Source organism: Anopheles ziemanni, chromosome 3, assembly GCF_943734765.1.
Source record: "Anopheles ziemanni chromosome 3, idAnoZiCoDA_A2_x.2, whole genome shotgun sequence".
NCBI lineage: Eukaryota > Metazoa > Arthropoda > Insecta > Diptera > Culicidae > Anopheles > Anopheles ziemanni.
The window spans coordinates 3,524,873-3,550,713 of record NC_080706.1 but is presented as its reverse complement, the minus strand read 5'-3'; the positions used below and the strand labels follow the sequence as shown (position 1 = coordinate 3,550,713).

The following is a 25,841-nucleotide window of genomic DNA, read 5'->3' as shown; positions in this document are numbered from 1 at the left end:
GGCCAAATTCAAATTTTTCATTAAATTGTCCATCATCTCTAAGTTCAGTGAATCGGACCTTCCCCGGCCCAAAACCTACTCATCGTGACCAACGACAAGCTTATAGCCGTTGTCAACGACGCCCGGAACGACCTCGTCAGTGTGGTTCACGACCGTGTGTGTGAAAATACGTAGGGTAATCGAATAAAAATCTAATTTATCGTCCAGCCATCAAACTCACCGACTCTGACCGTCCCTGGCCTCCCATCGTTCGGTTGGAGCTCAATCAACGGTTCAGTATCCTTGCCACCGGCTTTTCCGGACCGGCCGGGGTTCCAAACCGACGGCTCGACGGTTCATCATGGTCCATTTCCGCCCGGTCGTTGGCGAATCGCCGGCGTGCCTGATGATGAATATTCATTTCACGAGGCAAAGAAAAATTATGACTATCGATGATTACGTGCCACGAATCCACTAGTCAAAGTGGTGCGCTCGGGGTGGAAAAATCCCCCCCCACCCCCACCACCCATTCGGCCCCTTGCAAGCCGAACCGCAAGAGGTGAAAACGCGTAAATTGACCGCGATTTTCATTTCGGTCCTTTTTTCTTGTGTCCATTTGTGGACCCCCACCAACCAACCAACCAACCGACGGCTGGCATTTGGTTCTTGTTTGTTTTGGAAAAGCTTTCCATTCTTCTTTCGGACCGTCACATCGGTACGCCGGGTGAGCAATTTATTCGATTGGCACATCACCGAACCCGATGCGACACGAAAATGAACTACAAGTCGAGTTTTTGAAGTGACCAACCGATGGAGGTGGAGTTCCGTGACATGTTAATGGAAACCGCGACACCCGAAAACCACCCCCCTTTTTCCCCGTTCCCCTCTCGCACGTCCAAGCTAATATTAAATTACCACCTAAGTAAGTGCTCTCTTTGGCTATAATGAAATGCCATTTCGACTGTGATTCCGTCCGCAAATGATGCTCATATTCAATCGCCCCAGGATTCACCGGCCTCCATTTTGAGCGATCTCTCCGAGGGTTAAGCTTTCAATTAACTTACCCATTTTAACTAATCCATCTTACTTACACGCCGCTCCTCAACATATACGGTTCGACCGTTCCTCGGGCGGAGGTTTTAAATTGGATCCACTCACAGGGCGCAAAATTGCATGAATTAGAACCGATCCCACACCATTTAGTACAACCAAAAAGAAGTAGGGTGATGTGCTTTCACCTTTGCCGTACCTGGTTTGCAAGGCCTTGTTGTAGGTCCTTGGAGTTATAAATAATTCGACTCGCTTTAAACAAACTCCCACACGAACCCACGTACAAACCTTGTTTCAAACCAGTTGTTGTACCGTGTAAACAAGCACCAATTATTCGCAGGTGAAAGTGTCCTCAACCTCCCCCCGCCATAACACTCGCTCGTGTGCCCGTGTGGAGGAAAGTTTTCCATTCACTGGAAAATATTTACTGTAATTTATCTCCTATCTACTCCACCCCGTTTCGCTTCCTTCGCTTTCACCCTGGGAGGAGGGTTAGCGCTTTTGTTAGGATGTAGGAATCGACTAACAGAACCTCGCCCACGAGGAACACACATACACTGCACACGTGTGAAACCCGACAGGACTAGATCGTAGATCCGCATGCGGAGCTCAATCTGCAACACTTTGCACCAGTTGCTTAACAAAAGTCAACAATGAAGTATTATAATTACTTTATACATAAACAGCAATAATTCATGCATCCAATGTTCATTACAATTTCATTTCCACCATGTGTGGGTGGCTATCTGTGTGTGTGTGTGTGTGTTTAGTGTCTGTGGGTAGCATTTTTGTACATCGGTACGTGCCCATCACCAATCTCCACCAGTTCGAGTTCGTGAGCGTGTCCAGGAGTTGGCAGTTGGAACTATTTTTCTCCCGTCTTGTCGGTGTGTGTATGTGTGTGCGCAGTGTCAGAATGGTCGAAAATCTTCGGAAAATTGACTATCTGATACCCGAAGCACACAACCACATTCCATTTCACAGAAATGGTATTTGGAACGAGAGTAAGCACGGCGCTTAATAGAAGCTTAATCACTATTATGGCTGTTTGTACAAGCTTCCGCCAAAGCGGGCGGGGGGAAAAGTGTAGTCAAATAGTCCCACCCCGATCTACCTCCATCGCCATGTGTTCATATGCCCGTAAGACAAATCCCCTGCATGAGGGATTCGCTAACGGAATCCTCCTACAGGAATCAGGTTTTTCGACAACTTCGAGGGAGCGCACGTACACGACGTGAGCCGGTGAGTCCATACGTCACCTATGGAATCAGGTGGATTGAGAAGTTCCAGGAATAAGAATCACAGCGTGTGACTTAGGATTAGAAGATTCTAATTTAATTACTTTTTAAAGCAAACAGGTTGTTAAGTCAAAACTAAGAAATGGAACTCATAGTTAAGTCCATCAACAAATTCTGTAAAATTATAACTCAGTCCGTAGCGAGAAACCTTCAGTCTCAATGCTCCCCTACGGTTTCCCCGATGTCATAGTCACACTGTAGCTCTCCATTCCTGCCTCCACGAACCTGCTCCTTCATTGCCGGTTCTCAAAACCAACCATCCCAGAGTGCCTTTGGAATATACACCGTTGGCACAGGCGTCACCATCCTTTCTTTGCCCTATGTGTATATTTTCTAAATTTATCCGGCAAATATTTGAATTTATGACTGAATCCGGTAGCTCCATATCTCCAGCTTGCCGTTGAAGCTACTGGCAAAAGCTGTCGTTGAGTTTTCGAAACCTTAGAGAGCTGTACATGAAGCTTCGGTGAATCCACAATCAGGCAGTGTCTTTTCCGGATCTCTACATCATGATTTACGAATTTTCTTCCGGAACGTTCGTAGCCTTCCATCGCAAGGAAAACAATTTCCTTCCTTACCACTTACCCCTTTCGGAGCATGTGGAACGACGTGAACGTCAACGTGCACTGATTTTTAAACTTCGATTAAATGCCACGTGTAGCGAGAGGATAGGCGTATTGTATCGTTCCGAGAAATAGGTATTGATTGGTAGATGATTGCAAAAATTGGCGCATGTTCTCGGAACGTATCCGAGAGCCCCGTCTACGCCACGAAACAATGGCTCAATTTCTGTCGAAATCGAACTACAATTTTTATGGCCAAAGCCGAGAGCAGATAAGCAGTTCGTGGCAAAAGCGCACGAACTGCTTTCCCGGTATCAACAGCAACCCCCCAAATCATCCTGCCACACAATAGGGACATTCCTCGCACACGCCCGGGACCTCTAGTTTCTTCTCCATCCGGGAAAGCTTGGCACGATGGTGCGATCTAAAATCCGATGAATTATTTGCGATTTGAAATTTTAATTCGATTTGAACGATATTTCCCCCCTTTTTCCCAAACCCTCGTGGGGAGGGTCGTGCCGCCCATATCGTCGCTCTAATCTCTCAGCAAACCGGGCAGGTGTTATCCGGGAAGGAAACTTCATCTACAGCGAGTTAACACGAGCCCGAAAGCGCTTTGTTGCAGAGTTATGAAGCTGCACTCAATCGATGCCCCGTAGATGCAGATATGGTTTGGGCGAAGGTTTTTGGGGAAGGGCACGGGGGAGAATGGGACGTGCGGTGGCTTTTGTTGAACGGAAGTGTGTACACAGATTGAACATATTTCATTTTGGTTCACTTTTTATCGACACTGGCCACGAGGAAGGGGATGGGATGAGAGGACGTTCGCTTGCCACCAATCGATGATCCATCACGAAGTTTGATCACTTTATATTTGATCGTCTGGTTTAATAAGAGCTGCCACACGTACTCCTATGAGGCGAAAAGCTTCTAAAGGTTTCGGTGTTTCCCTGACAACGTTTGGGCGAGAAGAGTTACGACGTTTACGATGGAAGCAACGATGCAATATGGTGGAGGTTTTTTGGGTATTTAGGGGAATTTTCCTTTCCAGATTGAACCAACATGGTATGCGAACCGTTCGCAATGGAAATAGATCGAGATTCTTAATATACGTGACATAATTCATGATTAATAAAAGCTTCCAATGGTTGCAAGAATGCAAATTCCTCTTGGAACTCCAGGCTTTATCCGTTCCAAAACCGTATTTCGGTTGGAGCTGGTTGAACGTTGTACCGGCAGAAGCTTTGTGGCAATCTCCCTGATTTCCATAACTCATGCCAACACCTGCGCAAACCAACATTGCGTTGTACGCCGACACGACGCTGGGCTGCAACGACGTGCACTAAATCCACCTCCCCGATGTCGACGCGAACACAAAACCTACACTACATCAATCGCCAATCATTTCGGCGTGTGCTTTTTCGAAATCTCATCATCCAAGGCCCGGGAGCTGTCAGCGACCGAGCGTGCCTGCCTGCCTGCCTTGCACGACATTTCCACGAGTTTCCACGACATCCGACGGTGGGAGCGCAGGAGTGGATGCACAAATTGTATGTAATGTCGATAAATCTTTGCCACTGATTGATTTATTGACGATTTTCATCGCATCGGACTGACAAGGAAAGGGGGTCACGGGGGGGGGGAGTGTAGGGAGGGGGTGATGGGAAGGCTTTTCTGTTCGCACCGCAAGGGGTTTTAAGCATCAATAATACTTTTTCGATCAAGACCGACCCAAACCGGGTTCGACGAACGGGAGTTCGATGCGGCTTACTCGATAGATTCGGTGGAAATATCTGCCCACCAATTGTTGTACGTGTGTGTGTGTTGGTGTATTGCATCGCGACCGCTTTCGGGGGAAATCCCGGGTTGACGAGTTAAGCCTGTGGAAAACCTCCCTACCCACCAGCAGATGCCGTTTTCGGCTTTGTCAAACTGTGTGCACCCCTTGAAAGGAAAACACAACGCAAAACTGTCTGTCAACGGGTTTGTTTTCGTATTGCGTTTTTCTTTCTCCTTCCCCTTTTTTTGTTTTGTAAAAGCGATTTATTTACCATCAATCGTCATGACAAGTCCAACAATCCGTTGCACCCAAAACGGACCTCTATAACTTTACGCACCCTCCGGCGTTGTCTGCGTTTCGGGGCCCAACAAAAGGGGGTGCATTTCCGGACCATCGGTCTCCGGAGTGGAGCCCCATTAGAGGCCAATAAAGGCCGCTCGCGAACGGAAACGGTTGGAAAACACCCCAGCCAGTAAGTAAATATGTAGCGACCAATTGGAGCGGAAAAAAGTGCATCATCATATAATTATTCCACTCAATTGATCACACATGATGATTTTTCAAGCACACACCTTTCCCCGACGCATCCTCCCCGGCGATAAAATGCATATCTTTTGTATTGTTCTTTTGGCACTTGGCGGGAAACAAAAAACTGCTCAACCTTTTGCTCTTCGCGCTCTTCTGATTTTTCTCTTCGGCGAGTCAAAACGCAACGCACAAAGGTTGGAATATTCATCGACTTCCCATTTTTTTTTTTTTTTTTGTAGGGGAATTGGAAGAGGATATTGAGGATCAACCCGTGGGGGATAAATCCACCGAAACTCATCGAGCCAAACAGCGGCGGCTGCTCGCGAAGGCTTATCGTCGTAATTTAATTTAACAGATTTATTTATTAAATAAATACACATAAACAATTAAGAACAAAAGAACAACCGTGTTTGGATGAACGCAAAACAACAAAAAACGAGAGGGTAGGAGGGGTGGTGGAAGGGAGTGGAGAACTACAACGAGTTGGGAGGTCGATCGCAAAAAAAAACGCTGCGTAAAACGCTCGGCCAAATCTGGCCACATGAAATGCTCCGAAATAAATTTGAACGTAATGCAATTACTCCATTTACCAATTTCCACCGGATTCCGGGGTGCAAACCGGGCTCCGGCGACGTCGCGGCGATCAGATTGGCATTTTCCGATGGGCATTTTCCCACCACGACTGGGGGAGGGTTGGTATGAGGGCTCATTGAATTTATCGGAACATTTTGTTGCTGCGCTGGTTTTGCATAATTTTTTGAGAGATATCCGCCGATTTTTCCGCCCCATCTCGTTTCGCGATGACGAGTGACTCCCCCGGGTGAGAGGCGGAACGAGGATAGGTGAGTGGGTGGTTATTTTTCCCAGCATCTCCTTTTGCGTCGGTTTTCCCACTATCGGAGCTTACAATCGGTCCGGGCCGATCAAGCGATAACTTACTGCAGCACACGAGCGCGTGAGGGATAATGCAAAATTTATTCTTCCTTCTGACCCAGAACACCGTATAAATCGTATCCGATATTACCCGATATCCTTTTGCATCCTCGGGGAATGCATTTGACTGCGGTGTGCTGTCACTATCAACCCGCACACACACATGCACATATGAAGCCCGTTTCATTAGCGATGCGGTGTGAGTTCGGCGGTGAAGAGGAAAAAAGTATCGCACACAATCGAAGCCATTCACCTCCAGCCATGTGTAGCATTATGAATAATGATAATCGCAGTAATGTGGTGCATTATCCCGGAAGGAAAGTCCCCCGGCTCGGGGACGCAAATGTTTGCGAGCGCACACTTGCATAAAAGCATGAGGCTTTTTCATGTTTGTTATGGAAAATTAAAAGCCAATGATATTTTATGCCACTGTCTTCGCTGTTCACGCGCGCCCCATCAGGTTTGTTTAATACTCAATTTTGTTAATGGAAAGTTTGCTCCATGAGAGCAAGCATACAAAAAGTAATAATTACTAATGGATAACACCTCCAATACAGATGGCTCATTTTTCCAGCTTTTAATCAAAATACACACTTCATTTTTGTGCAGATCGAACTTTCTTTCACGTCGCATGTAAAATAAGCTTATCGTATTCTTTCGTTCGAAAAGGTTCGTTTTCGCATTTGAAGGGGAAAACGGAAGCTAGAGAACATAAAAAATGAACAAATAATTATTATTATAACGCGAACAACACACTTTCATAATTATCAAAGTCGTTAAATAAATCTGAAAACTATCAATAAATGCGATACATCAGCAAAACCATCAACTTTGAAGAGAATATCAAATAAACAACCTCACAAGGATTGGGGAAATGGAGTTTACAAGGTCTAGTTTGGGGTTCAGGAAGTGTTTGAAAAATTTATAATAACTAAATGATGCAAAAGTTCTGCACATCCTTTGCGAGTTTGTGTTATCCTTTCTTCTAGTTCCCCTAATACCATCATTGGCTGACTTGCATTTTTCACCAAATCGTTTGACTTTTCTCTTTCCTCTTGTTGTGATCTGTGATCCACAGGTACGCATGCGGACTTCGAGCTGACGCCGATCGTATCGATTGGCATCTTCATCGGCATCCTGACGGTGATAATCTGCATCATCATCGCGATCGCGGCCGCGTTCAAGCTCCGGTCGACGCAGGCCAAGCAGCTCACCAGCACCGGCGGAAAGGGGGGCGGGCTCGGCAAGCGGCCCGGTAATCTGCCGATTAAGGAGAAAATCTCATTACCGCTCAGCCAGTCGGAGGACATGTACGACGAGAAGAACCCGGACGTGGTTCCGTCGAACGAGGGTAAGCATGGCGTGTGCTTGTTGTTGCATCCTGCTCCTCCGCCCATGCTCGCACCACCCTACCCTAGCGCATCCGCACACACACCTACATATCGCTCATACACATAAGCGAACGAAACAGCTTCGATTACATCGAGTGCATCAAGTCCGATGCCGTCGAGGCATCTAATTATCCCCTTTTACTCCTGCTTTTCTTCCTCTCTCTCTCTCTCTCTCTCTCTCTCTGTTTTTACCAAAACCTAAATTTATCCTTCCTCTTCATGTCCTTTTCTTTTGCGTCCCGTGAGCAACGTTTTGTCAGTGATGTAGATGGAACAGAAGTTCCGATGCTGGAGGATCGGCAGACCCGTCCTTCACCTTATCTTTCGTTGCCTAGTTACGTTGTTACGTCGTCGCTACCATTTTGCTTTTATGTGCTACATTTTCAGTTTCTATTTTTATGCCGCTTCTACGCCTAGCTCTCATTACCATTTGTTTCGTCCTGCCCGTTTCGGTCTTGGTCCCCTTTTAGTCCCGGTCACGAGCAGAAGCACTCGCATTGTTCATCACTGCTCGCACTCACGTTCACGGTTTCTTTATCACACTATCTCTCTCGCCCTCTCATACAGACATACACATAAGCTACATCTCTACTTTCCCTCTCTCTCTCACACTCTTTCTCTCTTCATGTGACATTTTCCAGATCCTGATTACAAATTAATATCAGCAAATCAGACTCCCACGGCGCTGCATAATTCATTATGCAACAGCAAACATGACATTATCGGCAGGACGATACTAGACGATAGCCGGAAAACGTACCTAACCGGGGTAGGTTCATCATTTCATTAGCTTTTAGCATGTGCATATAGAACGACTCATCACGGCGGGTCGGGTTTTTCCTTTCCCGGGCACTGGGCACTTTGGCACTCGGAAGGGCCTATTTCCATTTTCCCTCCCATTTCACCCACGAACACGTGAATACGTGCTCGTGCTTTTCCATTCCCCCCCCCCCCCTCCCTTTCCCATTTTCCTTGTTCGTGGTTATTTCTGTTTGTCATACGATCGCGTACCTGTGCGCTTGTTCGGTGTTGGCTAACGTTTTAAAATAGCTTCAAAGCTGCGTAGATTACATCCATCGTGTAACGTTATGTTGGCTGAATGGTAAAATTACAAAAGGCTTACATTTCCTCGAATAGTTTATTTGTTCCAACAATCCTCGCAACCAAGTGATTAGCTGTGGACTAACCAATTAAATCATCTTATCATTCTCTGAAATCGTTATTATTAGGTTAATTAAACTTTGCAAGTTTGTCTACAACTTATTGGTAGTTTACGTTTGATTTTACAAAATTTTCCACTTTTCACACTGTCAAATTAGATAAAGATATTAATAGCTTCGATGGGTAGAAACTCCATGTTATTCATTATTGCCCCTTTATCCAAAAACAAGAGGAAAGTCAACGTAACAGCCCAGAACTGTATCATACAAGTAACATCTGCTCCTTCACGCGTAGTCGGAAACCTTTCTCTCTATTTCTCTCATTCCCCTCCATTGACCCTTTCATGACTATACGTTTTTCCTAAGGTTACCTAATGACAACTTGCAAAGTAAATACGCATAGATACGCAGGCAACGGTTGGGTTCTATTCATTCGCCAGCTTTCCCGGGGTAGGAAAACCCACTCCCCTGACCTCTGACGCTGCCTCTGGCTCGCGTGCGTGCGGTTAATGTTCCCTGCGAGGCCGAGAACTCGGTCAGCGGAATATTTGAGCAAGCAGAATGCAGCTCCTCCGAGCTGTACATCGTGTACTAACTATCGGAACCTCGATCCCACCGGTTGCTGCGTCAATAGGAATAGAATGTCGGTCATAAGACCCGCTTTCACTCAGGCTCTAATTTATCATACCAATACGCACCTCTCTCTCTCTCCCTCTATGCTTCATCTGGCTTCCAAGTGACCAGCACACTTATACGATGTTGATTTGCAACGAGCAACCGTGTCGTGTGTGCCTTTTTGCCGTTTTCTTCTCCCATGGTGAAGTTCTTGAGGGCTGCATCTGGATGCCCATCAGTGTAATGAATACACGAAGTTTGAAGTGCTGATATTACGCCATACAAGCTTAAGAGCACACCGGTATTCCGGTTCAGTGAGTAAACAAACTCCCTCGCTCTTGAACGGCCCTTAAGGCCTTCGTTAGTGATGCGAATATTTCCAATGTGATAGTGAATAATCGGTACTTACAATAGTATAGTTAATCCATTAATCAACAACGCGAAAATGTTCACTAAGCTATCATGAAAATCATTCAGTTGCAAGTGCATGGGACCGAAACCGATATTAAACATTTGTTAAGCAAACCCAGCTCGCCGATGGGGAACGATTGTTTGCGCCAACTTTCGCTTCATTTAGCTGGGATAATTGTGAAACGGAACATATACCCTGAAAACCTCAGCGGAGTACAATGGCACAATACCCCTCGTTCCCGCGAACAAACAAACTCGGTCAATAATGGCGAGCGTCATATCGCTTTCGAAACGTTTGCCTGGAACGCTGGAACGCCTCGTATCGTTTTATGGTACTTTATAGCGCCCGGCCTGTGCCTTTAGGACATGAACCTGCCTCGAACACGGCCGAACATATCCATTACATCGGGCTGATACCGCTGACTCTCGGCACCTGACCTCCCCCACCCTCGTGGTATCTGTGATGCTGATGCAATGACGCAGCTCAAAACCCGGCAGCAGCTAAATGTCAAGTGCTGATTATAGTGCGCTCTTTCCAATGGGTTCGCGATGCCATCGACGTTCCACTTGACCATACGCGACCACTGCGCCATTTGGGACTGGATCATTGGCCTCACATTGGCTGGAGCTGGAGCAGCGAGTTTCGGCTCGAGTAATAATCGTTCCCGACCGGGCCTTCGAATGGCCCAGCTCGGTGAGCCTTGTTTTGTTTGCAACGAACCGCCAGTCTGTGCATATTTTGACCATTCGTTGTTACCAATCGTACCGCTCGCTCGGCGCTGTACGGCTCGTATGCTTTTTTTCCCACACCTGAAGCCTCTTGAGAGGCGCACCGTTACGATCTTTCATTTTATGCCCCTCCACCAAAGGCTCCCCCTTTTCCATTTTCCCCCGGAAACGGGAGGATGAATAAAATCCCCCATTTCCGATCAGCGCCGGCTGACCATTGAACAGCCAATTATGGTCCGGGAATGTATCGAGCTGGAAAGATAACCCCCGTGTATGTCGATAAACTACATCCAGCGTCCGTCGAATGCCGAACCTTCCACAGCTACCCTCTCCCCTGGGACTCTCTCTCCGGAATGCCCCAAGCCGAAGTTCATATGTTTATCTCGGGTGTAGGGAACATATATTGCACAGGTTCGCGAACGCCGGTGGAAGCTTCCCAAAGGACCCATTGACCATACCGGCGGTGGATTATAACTGCTTGCCAAGCCCTTTTCTTCGAAATCGCTCATCCATCGCCAGCGCACCGGGTGAATAGTCAGTTCAATTGCGCAACTTAAAACAAACCGATGGCCAATGTGAGATGATGTGCTTGGTTCGCAAATTCAACAAACTTTTTTTTCTTCCCCCATCCAAGCTAAGGGGCAAATTTATCAACTCCGTCATGTTCAGACGGCTACGGTGTGTTGGTAGTAGGATTAGAGTTTATTTGTTGAGCAACGACAGTGTGTCGTTCGTTCGGCAGCGTAAAAAAAGAGAAACAAATTGTAGCTAAGAGACTTCAGAAATGTAGAAACGCTCGCTTTGCGGCACGATTTCAGAAATACCGCAAAAAAAAAGAATGGCACAAAAAGTGATTTCGCGCTCGGTCGGTTGACTCCGGCACCGGGATGGAGGCGCCTGGTCGCTCTCCGGTACGAAGTGGCTGCGTACTTTTCCGTGCGCACTCTGCTCCGGGCAATCTCGCTCTCGTAAAAAAAAAGGGGTCAAGCACACAACAAATTCATCAGTTGAGTAAAAATGCAAACACCGCACAGGACAGGCCAGGCCAGGCCAGCCAGCCCGCATGCATGGCCGGGGATTGCAGTTTTCCAGTCTTGTGCAGAAACACTGCGTCACCAGCGCCGTGTCGCCGCCAGCGTATGACACGAGCACGGAACCGACTGTCAGCCCGACCACGCGCCCAAATCCTCACGACGGACACACGGACAGTCGACCATGCCGTCTTGGCTGCATTAGGAGCTCCCGTTTTTTTCCCCCTCCATTTTTCTTTCGCAACAGTCGTTTTCCACGCGCCATGTTGCCCGTTGGCTTCCGGGGATTTCGCCTTCGCCTGACACTCCTGACTAACGATGTTGATGGCTCGGTGGGAATAAAAAATAACGCCAGAAAAAGATGCGCTAAGGGGACGGGAAGAAAAAAAACAGGTTGAGAAGGACTCTTCCGTCGGACGGTAAAGGCACTCAATCGAGCAGCCGGGACGAAGGTGCATCGTTCCGGTGCACAAGAACACCTTAACCTCGGCCAAACAAGAAAGGTTCAAGGATTAGTGCCACACTCAAGGATGCCCCGGGTCGAGACGGTGTTACAGGAGCCGGTTAAAAAATCGGCAAAATACACTAAACCAACGTCGAATAACACCGGACGGTGCGGAGTTCGCTGCCAACATTGTGCCTAGGCAGTCGGGAAGCTACGGAACGAACGCTGGGAAAATAGCCACAAGACGGAAACGAAACGAGCATAACAAGATGACCCAGTTGGATAACGTTAGTTTTTTAAATGGAATCGCTCAATGTGTCGCTTGCGGGTTGCGGGGTCCGGGACCAACACCAAGTGCATCTCTCGCCATCGGTTCATACCCGGGAATACTAAGGGTTCCCTTGCTCCGTCGATTTATCGCCCATCAAATTTTCCTCCCCACCGACCCTAAACCGTTCGCAAGCCGAACCCAAAACCCTTCAATCCAATTCAGCATCGCTGTCAGATTATTTCCGCGTTTCCTCAAGCTCTCGGTCATTTTGCCGGGCATCGTCAGCGATAAGGGAAGCTCCGGTCTGATCTATTAAAAGACATTCCGGAATGAGTGCACAAACTGCACTTCACGTTGGGACGGGCGATACGCGATTTAAGAAGCAAGAAATCGTTTCCGAGAATAAGAGTTGCAGTATCCTTTACACCTTTACTGTTGCAAGTGAAGCGAAGAAATGCATCCCGAAGGCAGGAACATTTTCTCCGCCGTGTATCGTTATTTCTTACGTTACACTTTTTCTTCGTGCCGAAACTAATACGCTTGATACTTCCATGAAGCGCTCATTTGGAAAAGCGGGATAAGAACTCTCGCTGCATGCTTTTGCAGTGTAATGAAAAAAATCTTCAGGTCCGCCCGTACCGAACCATTCCTTTCAAATCCCATCCCATCTGGAAATGGTTCAAAATGACACCAATTTAAAGGAGCTTCTCGGAAAACCGAGATGCTCAATTCAAAGAATTTTTTACCCCTTTGGGTTTTACTCGTGCTTGGAAAGTATTGCAATAGCGGGAAAAAGGAGCAAACACGCAGATTTGCAAAAACGTTCAATCCATCAAGGCTTGTAAATGCAAATCGTTGCTTTTCAGGCCTTTCAATTCAATCTTAATCCCAGAATCTTATGCGCATATGAACAAAGGCAGTAAGATTTAGAAAACAACGTTCTACGGAACAGAAAAGAGCGCTTTTCCTAAGTAACAAATTTAATTAATGGTGATTGTCAAAGCTAAACCTTTTGCCACCGGCAGTAATAAGCTCCAATTAACTTGCCCATTATTAACCCAGCAGTAACATGCGACTCATTTCGAAGGTTGCCCCGAAATGAGCCCATTACATTGAGCAGGAAAAAGAAATACATGGAAAACATGCGCGCAACAAATTCGAAAGAATATATGTTTCAATTCTTAAGAACTCATTTTCCACCTCGTTTAATCCGATCCTCGAATTTGAAACAGATTTCTTTCTTAATGAAACCATCCATCCTCGGTTCGCCATTCGGTTCGGTTTCGCTCAAAAACACACCCGTTTTAATGATGTTTGTATTGTTGGGGCCTGTTTGTGGTTGGGTTTGAAAGCTGTTTGCAATGTGAAAGGTATGAAATGTGACAAAACGGCACGTCAGTAATATGTCCCAAGAACGGGGCCAGGCACATCCGGGTACTGAGCCGCAAACAAATTCCCAAACTTTGCCCAAAGGCACACGCGTGTTTTGCCACCAACCGGCCCTTCTCTCTTCGTCCCATGGCCCCTTTTTTGGTCGGAAAAGTCGGCAAGCAAGCGAACAATGTTAACTAGGCTCAACGCACGAGAGAGCGCTTTTTCCTGCAGCGTTGCTATCGTTCCGAAACCGTGTCGACGGAATGCCATGTTGTTTTGCGTGGCCGAGGCCAGTTGGCATCGGTCTGTCAGATCGCAAATCATGATGCACCGTATCGGCTCGAGCACCTTCTGTCCTGCCACCCCGAGGGTCCCTCCCGATAAGGACGCACGGGACGAAACGACTTTCGGACTTTGCTCTGCCACGGGGACACGGACGACTCCCCAGTGTGTCAACAGCTTGACAAAAGGGCCCACACTCACACACACTCACACACACGCGAGCGACCGGGTGCTCTTACGCATCAGCGCACCGGAGTCCGACACCGTTTGCGGTTGCAGGCGAGGTGGAAAAACAAAGAACCACTCCCCGCCCCGCAGTGGTGAAATCGGGAAATTTCTCGGCAAAGTGCCGGGCACGTACCGTGCCCGGGACCGAACGCTGCTGGCCTGTGCCTGCATTCCAAACAACATGCCATACCGAATTGTAACGCAACCGGATCGAATGCGATAATGCACTCCGCGATGGACTTTTCGGGCATCGGAATGCATCCAGCGAACGGCACGAAGGACCATTCCTCATGGTCTTATCGTGGCCAGTGATGACTGCCGCAAGCCCTATCGGACCCACCTCTCCTCCTTCAACCCCCCTCCCTTCTCCTTGGGACTGACCGACTTTGACTTGCATAGTTTGTTGCATTTGTGTCATTCTGTAAATGCCACCTGACAACGTCGCGCGTTGGCAAATGCGGCGGCAGTCGTGCAGAAGAATGCTCCTGCGAAAAAGAAAAAGATGCCTAAGGATACATTTGCCCAGTCCCTAGGCACACACACACATGGCTGGTGGATTTATGGTGATCGACGCGTTCACCTCTAGCGTCCGGTGCCAACGATTTTGCGGTCCCTGCAGCAAAAGTAACGAATCACGTTGGATCTATCGCCCGCGTATGGCCAAACCGGAAGCGGAACTTTTTTCCCGAATGAACTAACCGGACCGGATGGTTTTTGCCACCACCGATAGGACACTTTTGAACACGCGCCACCGGAGGGCTTGGTTGGACGCAACTTCGTGAAGCCAAAATTGCCAACTAAACAGGTAACGACGCCGTGACGGGGACGAAATAAATGTCCCACCAAACAGGCGAGTCATCAATCCAATCAAAAAGCCATATAAACGATGGCCACCGCGAGGCCGAGCGAAGGGAATTTGGACGCAGCTTCACCGTCGAACTGTGTCCACGTAGCTGGGGATTGATCAAAGCTCCAAAGCGTTGGTTTCCCTTTGGACAACAACAGAACCGGTTGTTTTGAACGGGGAAGGCACATTAAAGACTACAGGGTGAATATAAATCAACCTCTCTTTAGCCGAGCTATGATTGAGCTATTTTCGGAAAACTCGCAAAAAAAGCAGTGGAGAAACTGCAAGATAAAGATTGATGGGAAAATAATACTGTATATAACACGATTTACATCGATACAGGGGAAAGTTTCAACCATTAAGGATATAATTCTTGTCGTATAAGAGACATTTGCAGTCACAAAAAGAAAAATGATAAACAGCTAGGGAAATGTTGCAAATTCCCTGGGTATATTTGCAATCGGGTAAGATAACTGTCTTTCTCACAAAAGTTACCAGATTTTATCCGTGAATTATGCCTCCATAGATAATAAAATGTTTGGAAATTGTAGACATTGTATTTGATTACAATACCGAAAAATATTCTGTAACTATTTACCATCGAATATTTAGACCGTTCGCAGAACGTTCTGTCAAGCAACGGATTCGAGGTCGTAAACTTAAAGTGACACGTCGATGTGAGGTTGACAGCTTGTTCACCTAACCGATTACCAAACTCCCCACAGGCTTTGCACGATTCCCCTAGCTCTTTGACATATCCCATAAAATGATAGAAAAATTATCTTCAACGATTGCAAATTACCGCTTAAGTATTAGTAAAGTTAATTTTTCCTCTACCGGTTGAAACGTTCCTTTATATGGATCGAAGGTCTGTTAATAATTTCAACGATGAACTTCACAGTTTCTACTGCCATTTAATTGTAATTCTGATCAAATCGAAAGCTTCCTTTGAAGGGCTGTCATTTTTTTTGTTTGGGTTCGCATTTTTCCTTCCATCTCTTTTTACACAAACCAGTTTAATATTTGAGAACTAACCAAATTTTCTGTTTTCCAATGACCTCGCCTCTCTTCTCTCGCTTCGGGAATGCACAGTCAGCTAATGAAGTTCACTACGCCGAGCTGGCCCTAGCCATTCCACACGATGACAATAGCGGTAAGAACCATCTGAACAACCACCTCAACAAGCTGCCCCCGCCGCCAGCCTACAACTACTTCGACGAGCCGACGATCTACGCCCAGATAGACCACGGCGGTAGCTACAAGCCGACAACCGGCGGTCCTCCCGGCGCGCCCGGTGGTCCCTCGGCGACCGTCAGCTCCTTCCCGCTCATCTCGCCGGTGTCGCAGCATTCGCACCTGCCGCACCATCCCCACCCGCACCCGGGCAGTGGTCACTCCCCACTGACGCTTCCCTTGACGCAGCCGGACGGCACGGCAGCGGCGGCGGCGGCGGCGCACCAACAACACCAACACCACCAGCAACATCACCACGTGCAGCCACCTCCCGCGCAGCATACGCCTCACTCGCCAACGACGGCCTCGCTGCTGCAGCTCGCGCAGCCCCTGCAGCCGCCGCAGCACTCGCCCCTGCAGCTTCCGTCGCCCTCGTTGCAGCCCGGAAGCAACGGCAGTAAGCAGTATCTGCGCGAGATCGTCACCGTGCGGACGCCGCTCGCGTTTTCCCAGCAGGAAAGCTGCGTCTAAATGCGCTTCCAAATGGTTTCGAGGGGGGGAGGGATAAAGAGGGAATAAAGGTTAGGTCACAAAGAATGCGTCGGAAAAATACGGTAGGCTCCAAGCGAACACCCTTTCGATGGGGAACTCTACTCGTCTCTGCTCAAATAATCAAACACAAATTCCTTGTTCAACACACACAACCACACCCCCAACGTGGGGCGTCCTGTTAGAAGTTAGGTTAAATTTCTGTTCTTACAGTTTTAAGTTTCTCTCTCTCTCTCTCCATCTCTTCAGTTTGTTCAGTTCTGGACGACCTTTTGTGTGAGCTTCTTAATGGCACAACATTCCCCAAAGCCATCGAGCGGATCTTTGAGCAATTTCCACCATTAGTCACAACTCGTTGGTCCCCATCTGCCCGGAACGGACGCGCGAAACTAGCATCAACCATCAACGTCAACTCCCCCTCCCCCTTCCCGCTTTCCACGCCAACCCGAAAATCAACGCAAACCACAAGAGGACGGACGAGGAACTTCGATGATCGATCAAATTATTTCCACCATTTCCGGTCGTCTAACGCGCGTGTCCGTGTGTGTTTGTGTGAAGAGACCACGCTTTGCACGCGTTGCGGTTGCACAAAATAATTAATTGACAGCGATTGCTCACCAAAGCATATCAAACACCAGAAACCGCAAAACACCGACGTGGCCACAGATGCACCGGCGATGTTCAAGATGCGAAACCCATCACTCAAGCTGCATCAAAGGTGCATTTCCCGGTGTCAGAAGGAGAAAGACGATTGACTGGGGGTAGCAAAGGGGATATTCCTTTTAGCCGCTGACATTAAGCCTCGGTCGTGATGAAAACCCAAAGTTCTTGTAAGGATCCGTACACTTTTATCAAACCAAGTACTAGGACTTCAATTTCCATGTGGTACGTGACAAGACTACTGTTTGTCAGACCACAACTTTACGTGGCTTTGTATTGTGGCTCACACAGGCATAAAAATACGCTTTCCTTCAGTGATCCCGTTTTCCGATTCAGATTATGAAAAGTTCCCGACGCATTCAAGCCATCCGGTACGGGGAAAACCATGCCAAGTCCCAGGCAGGGGACAAATAACAGAGGACCGGTGGAAAATCACTATTGACAAGAATAATCATCACATTTGTAGCATTCAACGGGCGGCCAATAGTAATAATAATGTACTGTTCGACAATCGCGCGCGGACCGTCGCCAAATTATAGACTTTCCACCGGCCGCGGAAAGCGGAAGTTGGCCGGGGGGGTTGATGGTTGGGGCCCAATTGACCATTCCTGCAAACAATACCTGCCGTGTTCAACCACGTACAAACACACGCAGAGGCGGGACGGATTGTTGCGCTCGTGCGTGAGCTTTTGTGATATCCCTCCGGGCCTCCAGCACCTTCCGTGTATCGAAGTTCCATGGGATTGCGTTCCGGTGGCGCAAGATTATCATGTTTCTGTTTAATGGAAAATTTATGTAGATTTCCATCACCGTAAGCCAGCACCGATGCGGTGCGGCATTTGCAACTTCGCTCCCGTCGTGCGAGGTGAGCGAGGCTGAAGTCCTTGTTCCCGTTTGGTTGTTCGTTTTTTTTTTTTACAACACTGACCATTCCATTTAGTTCCACGGCGTTGCCCGAACGTGGGCTCTTGTATTCTTGGGGAAGTACAGCAAAATTAAGTTACACAATTGCCTATCGATAGCCAACGTTTCAGGCCACCGGAGTTGTTAATAATATTTGCCATTTGAGGTAAAATACAGTGAGTTTTCATTTTTAACGTTACATATATTTCCACAACGGTAAAGTACGATTTGGAACTTAGAATTATTTTAGAATTTCTGAGAATTATTCCGCAGAAAGATAATTATGTTTTTCTTAGATATATCTGCAGTGAAAATACGTATCTTAAACTTTTGTTCTGGAAGTTCAGAAAACACCCATTTTAAAATAAGCTTTCCGTAATCCTTCTTCGTATGGACCTTAATATAATAGTCACATTATATATATCCGGGTCAAAAAAGTCAAATCAAACGCCAATATAAACGTGAGAGTATAAAAGGGGCCCGTTTATGGCGCACATAATGCTAGATGATGATTACGAAATTTCACCAGTTGAATTGCTCATTCGTAGCACAAATAAGCAACAGTAAGTGCATCCGGAGTGAGAAATGGCTGACATCGTTCCCTTAACGCTCGCCGGCACGGCAGAGCAGAGGAAACGTGGCCACAATAAAACTGTCCACTCATTGGTCAGAGAACACTGAGTCATGGTCGGTTTTGGGTAAGGTCCGGTTGGTGTTCCCTATCGGGCCTCCCCCCTAATCGGTGGGCTTAGTAATTTATCATTCTGCTGTCCCTTTAGCTGCTTCTGGTCAAACCATGAGCAACCATTCTCATTTGGGTGAATATTTCCCATGGTTCGATTAAACGGGTTCATTTTAAGATTATTTAGAAAGCCTTCCGGTGCTGTTAAAGATGCTTTTCGTTTGACAGCCAAAAAAGGCAAGTGATAATTTCTGCATTCATACATTATACTTATGTTGTTGACTCGTTTTCTGTGTACTTCAAAGGCACAAGAATCATCACTAAAAGCGTATAAAAATTAATGGTAATGAAACGAGGCTAACAGTATCAGCATCGGATGCAGGAAAACAAAATTATCGTTAAAGTCATACGCAAAAGTGGGGACGCTGGACGCCTCAGCACACAAAAAACCAACTCGCAATGTTGCACGAACGTCCCGAAGCCAACGGAGGGAAAACGGAGGGAGACGTCGATTATGGGTAGGGAAATAAAAAAAAACTTTAAAAAACAAATTCAGCAACGCACAAATGCACTCTAAGCCATTGGCGTGGAAGGGTCTCGCACCGTTGGGAAAAACAATTTAATTTTCCCAGCCCTTCAGGGGCAAGTGGGTGGAGTTGCCGTGGCTTATGTTGGCCTCTCTCTCTCTCTCTCTCTCTCTCTCTCTCTCTCTCAGACGCATATCATCATTCTGCGGCCCATTTTCGCTCCGCAGTACCCCTTGGTTCGTGTGTTTGTGCTTTTTGATTTTCATTTATGAACCGAGAGTGGCAACATAATTCCCAAACTATAAATGAAAACAGAAGGACACACAAAAAAATATATGCACTCACACACTTCTAACATAACACAGTTCCCGCAAATAAAAACAACATCCCAAAGGGGACTGTCGTATTGAAATACTGCAAGAGAAAAAACAAGCTCTCCATAGAAATTTGGTCAACGTTGCGCAATACATAAGGACTTCATTCGGCACTCTCTGTCATGAAAAAAATCATCACTTGGTGAGGGTGGAGGTGAAGCAGGTTGGGGTGTGGAAATCCGGGATCGGGAGGCCCATATTTTCTGCCATTTTATCGACTTCCGCTGGTTCGGTGTATTAAAATTAATAATTAATTTAAACAACGCGCCACTGAAGCTTCTTCAGTTGTTTTTGCTTCATTCGATCTTTCGTTTTTCCATTTACCTTTTTCTCTCCACTGGTTGTGTTTTTATTTTGATGTTTTCATTTATTAATACACACAGCAACATCGCTATTTGCAGACATAGATTCAAATTCGCGAACGTCCACATAGAGAAACTTTCTACAGGTGCAACTGATCGAAAGATATCGAACAAAAATGGAGAAATATCCACACGAAACATCAAACGAGAACAAATGATGTGCAGTTTGAAACGAACAGCCCTACCCGAAGGAAGGAAACAAATATAACAACAAAAAAAGAGTATTATGAACAAATCTTCATGGCACTTCTATGGTTAAATTAAGTAAACTCGCTCCACAATTCTACGAGTGAGCAAAGAACTGACCTTTCAATTTCCACACATTCCAAGAAGGAACATAAGCACATAACTACGTGTATTAGTCAGGCAGATACACACAATTCCGAAATATTTAAACATAAGAAACACAACACTCCATAAAAAAACACACACACCCACAACAGTGAATCGAATCGGGTCGTTGTAAAATTATGCGAACAGGAGAAAACGGATAACACGATTCAAAATTAGAAACCTTCATCACCGTTGTTAGGATTAGCGTAATTTTGTACATAAGAAGACAAGCATAACAATAACACCTACAGATCACGCGAAGGACGGAAATGAAGCGATAACGAATGAAAGGGAATTGGTCAGTGAACACTTTTTTCTACCGTAGCATAAGAAAGCAATCAAACGAAGAAGGCGAAACGAAAGGAACGTTAGGATTGGGGCAACAGGGGATGTCCTCCTTTTCGGGTATTATTTGAAACAAACAATTTGGCGGTTGCAACAACTACAAACTGTTTTTTGGTTAACGAACACACGCAAAACACACACACTTTAGGGTAGAACTTAATCCAATTATCTATACTGTAAATAATAGAAACGTATTACACAAACACACACCATGTGCAAACCCGTCTATCAAGTGAAATTCGGACGATTCGGCACGATGATCGGTTCGATCGGACGGCTCAAACTATACTTGGGTTCCTGTTTGCAATCATTCTCTATTCTATGGCCAGTTTCAACGTACTCAAGCAAAACAAAGTCAAAAAATCACTCCCTTTCCAAATAAGAGGATCGATTGACGCAACAAAACAAAACATACCAACTAACGTTGTAAATAGTTATACATACTAGCGTGTAAGCGACACACTCACAACGGAAAGGGCAGAAGAAAGTAATAGAAAGAGTAAAGAATCTTACCGGCAACCGGGATGGACCGAACAGGAAACCATAGACGTGGGGGACCTTTGAGTAGCCGGCCAGAGTTGTAAACTTCCGGCCCGCGCAATCCGCCGCTTCGTTTGCAATTTCCTGTTCCGTCGCCTCGTTTTTCTATTTAAAGTTCTATAGGCAATACGATTCCGAACAAAAACAAAAAAATATTACACGGGCTAGCAGCTGTTGACGCGTGTCACCAACTGCAGGATACAGTTACAGTTTCTTTGAGACTTTTTAACTACTAGTTTAATTTGTACAGAGACAGGGCGAGACAAAAATACGAGAGTGAAACACCTAAAGAGAAAGAAACGGAGCAGATAAAATAAGTGAATTGTTGAACGTCGGAAAGGTCGGTTAAAATAAAGACATTTTTTCTAAATTGTGAATCTAAATTGTTTATCGTGGGGATAAGGCTGGGTTTTTTTTAGTGACGAAAAATTCATAATCACACGTGTAACGTACGTTACCTGGATTTGAAAATATAACAACCTTGATTCATCTTGCCATTCAAGATAGTTAGAAGCTAAAAGGTACGTATTCACCTTGGTTATCGATGGAGCTTTTGACGTTTCAAATGCACTTCATGAGACTTCGGTCTAGCAATAATACACTGTTTTCAGGGCCAATTCGTCGGCATCAAGCTGCTCTTTGTTGGTAGTATGCAGTCAAATGCACGCGCACGGTTTTTGTTTGGTTTCGTTAGGAAGCACTTTGGGTTTGTTAAGTTTAACTTTGCCATTATCGGTAGCAACATTGGCGCGACAACAACGCGACATTTTCTCGTCGCGTCAATGTTGCTACCGATAATGGCAAAGTTAAACTTAATAAACCCAAACTGGTTCCTAACGATGCCAAACAAAAACCTTGCGCGTGCAATTCACTGCCTACTACCAACAAAGAGCAGCTTGATGCCGACGAATTGGCCCTGAAAACAGTGTAAGTAGAAACGAAAAATATTTGACAATCGGTAAAATTAAACAGTAAATTTTTGTTATGCCCAGCATTACTAATCAAGAAAATGTTTATTGACATGAAAAAAACATTTCCCGGGCTTCAACTACTTTCTAAACAACAAAGACGTGAGAAATGAAAAACCCCAAATGGTTTGACGTTTCCTTTTCTGAAACAAATTGTCGTAGACCACGGACTCAGCGCTGATTACGAGACACAGACGTCAGCTGATCTAGTCCGGATCGTCAAGCAAATCAACTCGTGACTTCAAAGCAGTCGGACGCATCGATTCAGTGCAGCGTGCGCTCTCGTTTTCCTCAGTTCGTCGGTTTCAGTTCGCTTCGGGAAGACCACTTCTGCGATGGCCAGCAACACCCAAGGAATCCAGCAGCTTCTGGCCGCGGAAAAGAAGGCCGCCGATAAGGTTGGCGAGGCGCGCAAACGTAAGTTTTCGTAGAGGATTGTTCCTCGGCAATTGACACCTTCGACGACGGTTGGTGCGCTGTGAAAAAAGCGAACTGGTCACATGACCCCGTGGTTCGTCGCGGCGGGAGCGTTTGATGCATTTTCGATTGCTTAAACGAAATTTGATAGTAAAAACCTTTTCATACTTGTTTGAGCGATTAGTAAATAAGGATTTTCATATTTTTTAGGCAAGGCACGTCGTCTAAAGCAGGCCAAGGACGAGGCCACAGAGGAAATTGAAAAGTACCGTGCCGAGCGGGAGCGCACCTTCAAGGAGTTCGAAGCCAAGGTACGCGACCCCAAGCGTGGGAGTGGCTCTGAATAAGAAACTAAAAATCTTTTTCCCTTTACCATAGCACGTTGGATCCCGTGAAGGCGTTTCGAACAAGATCGATGCCGATACTCGTGTTCGCATCGACGACATGAACCGTGCTCTGAGCACCCACAAGGAACCGGTCATCATGGACGTGCTATCGTTCGTGTACGCCATCAAGACGGAGGTGCACAAGAACTACCGCCAATAGAGCGGTCAAGTGGTTAAGATGCGTCTACAAGATCCCGATCCCAGCTTTCGAAAGATCCAACCCAAACTATCCACCATGGGTCGAGTTGATTTTCACACACGAACATTCCTCTTCCGACGAACAAACCTGCATATGGTGTTCCCCAGTGCAGTACAATCACTTCTTCCAATTTATTTCATCCCCCCCTTCACAATTGATAACGTGTGCTGGAACGTATCTTGACTGTATCTTCCAGTAACCTTTCGTCGAAGACTTCCTTTTTTGTTTTATGTATGTATCCTCCCAGCAGTGGAATGGAGTTTTAAAATCAAATAGTATTTTAATTTGCTAAACATAAGATTATGTAAAAAGGAAACGCTCTAGGTTATACTTAATAAAGTAAGTGTTAAACAAAAAAAAACAATCTGCGCGGCGTTATCACCGAACTTGTGTTATCTTTCCGTGCCATTCGTTGTCTCAAGGTGTTAGAAAGGACTGGAACACACCAACACGAGCGTCAAATGATTCAGACATCGACTGCAAGCTACATAATCGAACCAATCTGATAACGGTGTCTAATCTGCATCGTTACCTATCTTGAACCATTTTTGGTTGATTTATCTTAATTGTAACTCATGATACAAACACCTTATCGAATCCACTGCCGAAAAAATGCCCTCAAGGTGTTTCATTACCGAAGCTTCGATTCGTCAGTACGCGCTACGAACGGACGAAGGAAAGGTCGAGTGTGTTGAGCTTGCTGATTTTTTTTTTAGCTACTTCTTAAATCATCCCTAGCATGGGCAAGGATAAGACGAAGAATAAGTCCTCCAAACACATCAAGTGCGACGTGCAGTTTGACGACAATCCGCAAGGAATTTTCCGAGCGGGGGACACCGTTAGCGGAACTATAGAAATACAATTGGAGAAGCCGAAGAAATTTCGAGGTAAGTAAATATTTTAGTGAAAACCAACTCAATAAATATTTCATGGTGAAGTATTGTAATTTTCCAAACATTAAAGACCCATTTTTTTATTGAAGAGAGTAAGTAACAAAAAGCATTTTATTAAACTAGTTTGTTTCATACCAAAACTAACTCAAAAATGAATGAAAATAGATCAAGATTGTTCAGTAAAATTTTGACATAAATTTGCATAAATGTGTTTGATTCGGTTCGAGGTGTGTTGACCCTAATCTGTTCACCTTATCATCGAGACCGAACCATGACACATCAATCCAAGGGGCGCTTCGATTTTATCGACACAATTGGGAAAGCAATACCGCTGGTGACTCATCTGAGTCTCAAGATACTGCATACACTTGTCGTAGTAATGAAAACAATTCTTCTTCACTTTGTAGGGATTGCACTACGAATAAATGGGTTTGCTTCGACATCCTGGAACGCGAAGGTCAAAGACACCAACGACAAGGACAAGACGAAAAACAAGAAGACAAACTTTAATGGGCGCGAAGATTACTTCGGGAGTATAACGTACTTCGTGGGATCGGACGTCGGGAACCCGCTGGAGGTTCCGGCCGGCGTTCACCGGTACCCGTTTTCGTGTGTCATTCCTCAAACCGCACCCTCGTCGAAGGAGGGCAAGTATGGGCACATCCGCTATGTAGTGAAAGTGTCACTCGAACGACCCTGGAAGTACGATCACGTGTTCCAGGCGCCGTTCCTGGTGAAAAGCCACGCGGATTTGAGTGTCGCCCAGGATCGAATGCTGCTGCCCACCAAGGCGGAAATCGTGCAGTCATTCTACTTCGGATTGACTGATCCACTGATCGTGACGGCGTCGACCCCTCGCACCGGGTATGCCCCAGGTGAAGTGATCGAGGTGGCTATCCACGTGAACAACCAAAGTAGCGTCGATGTGCGAGGGATCACGATCAAGTTCCAGCGCATCGACACCTTCATCAGTCAGGTTCCGGTCGTACAGCAACACCTCGAGCACACGGTGATGGAGGAGCGAACCATCGGCAGGGTGGCCCGACGCAGCGACGCCGTCTTCGAGGAGAACATCCTGATCGGATCCACCGTTCCCTCCGACGACGAGCGATGCAAAATTATCCAAACCCGCTACGAGGTGGAACTCCTCGTACGTCCGGTGCGATCGAGGAAGAAGATGATACTCACCCTACCGCTCGTGATCGGTTCCGTGGGGCTTCCGAGCACCCTTTACCCTATGCAGATGTTGGCCAAAGAGCGGGCGGCCCTAGGGATGGATGAGCCGACTGGAGTCGAAGGAACGCTTCCTCCGGATTCACCACCTCCTTATCCAGACGACAGTCAGCCATCGACTTCGAGGGCTTTTCAGGCAGAAAACTCAACCGCCACGGCTCCCTTACCCGAGGATGCCAAAGAGCACGAGTTCGAAAAGGGCTCGGAACCGTACACTCCACGAGATTTCGATGAAAACGAATGAGAATTGAGGGGTGCTGAGGAATGCCTTAACTAACTGATGTACATAATTTTTCTTGTAAAAAAGGTAGAGGAAATAAAAGAGGAAAACTCACTGTAACTGCTTAAAAAGAGGGCCTTCCATGAAACTGACCTGTCACAA

At 46.4% G+C, this 25,841-nt stretch overlaps 3 protein-coding genes across 3 annotated transcripts in view; all 3 read left to right on the top strand.

The window, feature by feature from the left end:
- Positions 1 to 16,619, top strand: part of LOC131289269 (hemicentin-1) — a 112,763-nt gene extending 96,144 nt beyond the window's left edge. The window contains exons 14-16 of the mRNA XM_058318485.1: positions 7,210 to 7,482; positions 8,164 to 8,291; positions 16,008 to 16,619. Coding sequence (XP_058174468.1) covers positions 7,210 to 7,482; positions 8,164 to 8,291; positions 16,008 to 16,619 — 1,013 coding nt within the window. The remainder of the gene's footprint in view (positions 1 to 7,209; positions 7,483 to 8,163; positions 8,292 to 16,007) is intronic.
- A 5,952-nt stretch (positions 16,620 to 22,571) lies between these two features.
- LOC131286661 (V-type proton ATPase subunit G) lies at positions 22,572 to 23,679 on the top strand. The gene is made up of 3 exons (XM_058315645.1): positions 22,572 to 22,748; positions 22,959 to 23,059; positions 23,127 to 23,679. The coding sequence occupies exons 1-3, from the start codon at positions 22,667 to 22,669 to the stop codon at positions 23,292 to 23,294; spliced, it is 351 nt and encodes a 116-aa protein (XP_058171628.1). The 5' UTR covers positions 22,572 to 22,666; the 3' UTR covers positions 23,295 to 23,679.
- Positions 23,680 to 24,072: 393 nt separating this feature from the next.
- On the top strand, positions 24,073 to 25,703 carry LOC131287960 (arrestin domain-containing protein 17-like). The gene is made up of 2 exons (XM_058317055.1): positions 24,073 to 24,220; positions 24,634 to 25,703. The coding sequence occupies exons 1-2, from the start codon at positions 24,073 to 24,075 to the stop codon at positions 25,701 to 25,703; spliced, it is 1,218 nt and encodes a 405-aa protein (XP_058173038.1).
- The last annotated feature ends 138 nt before the right edge of the window (positions 25,704 to 25,841 follow it).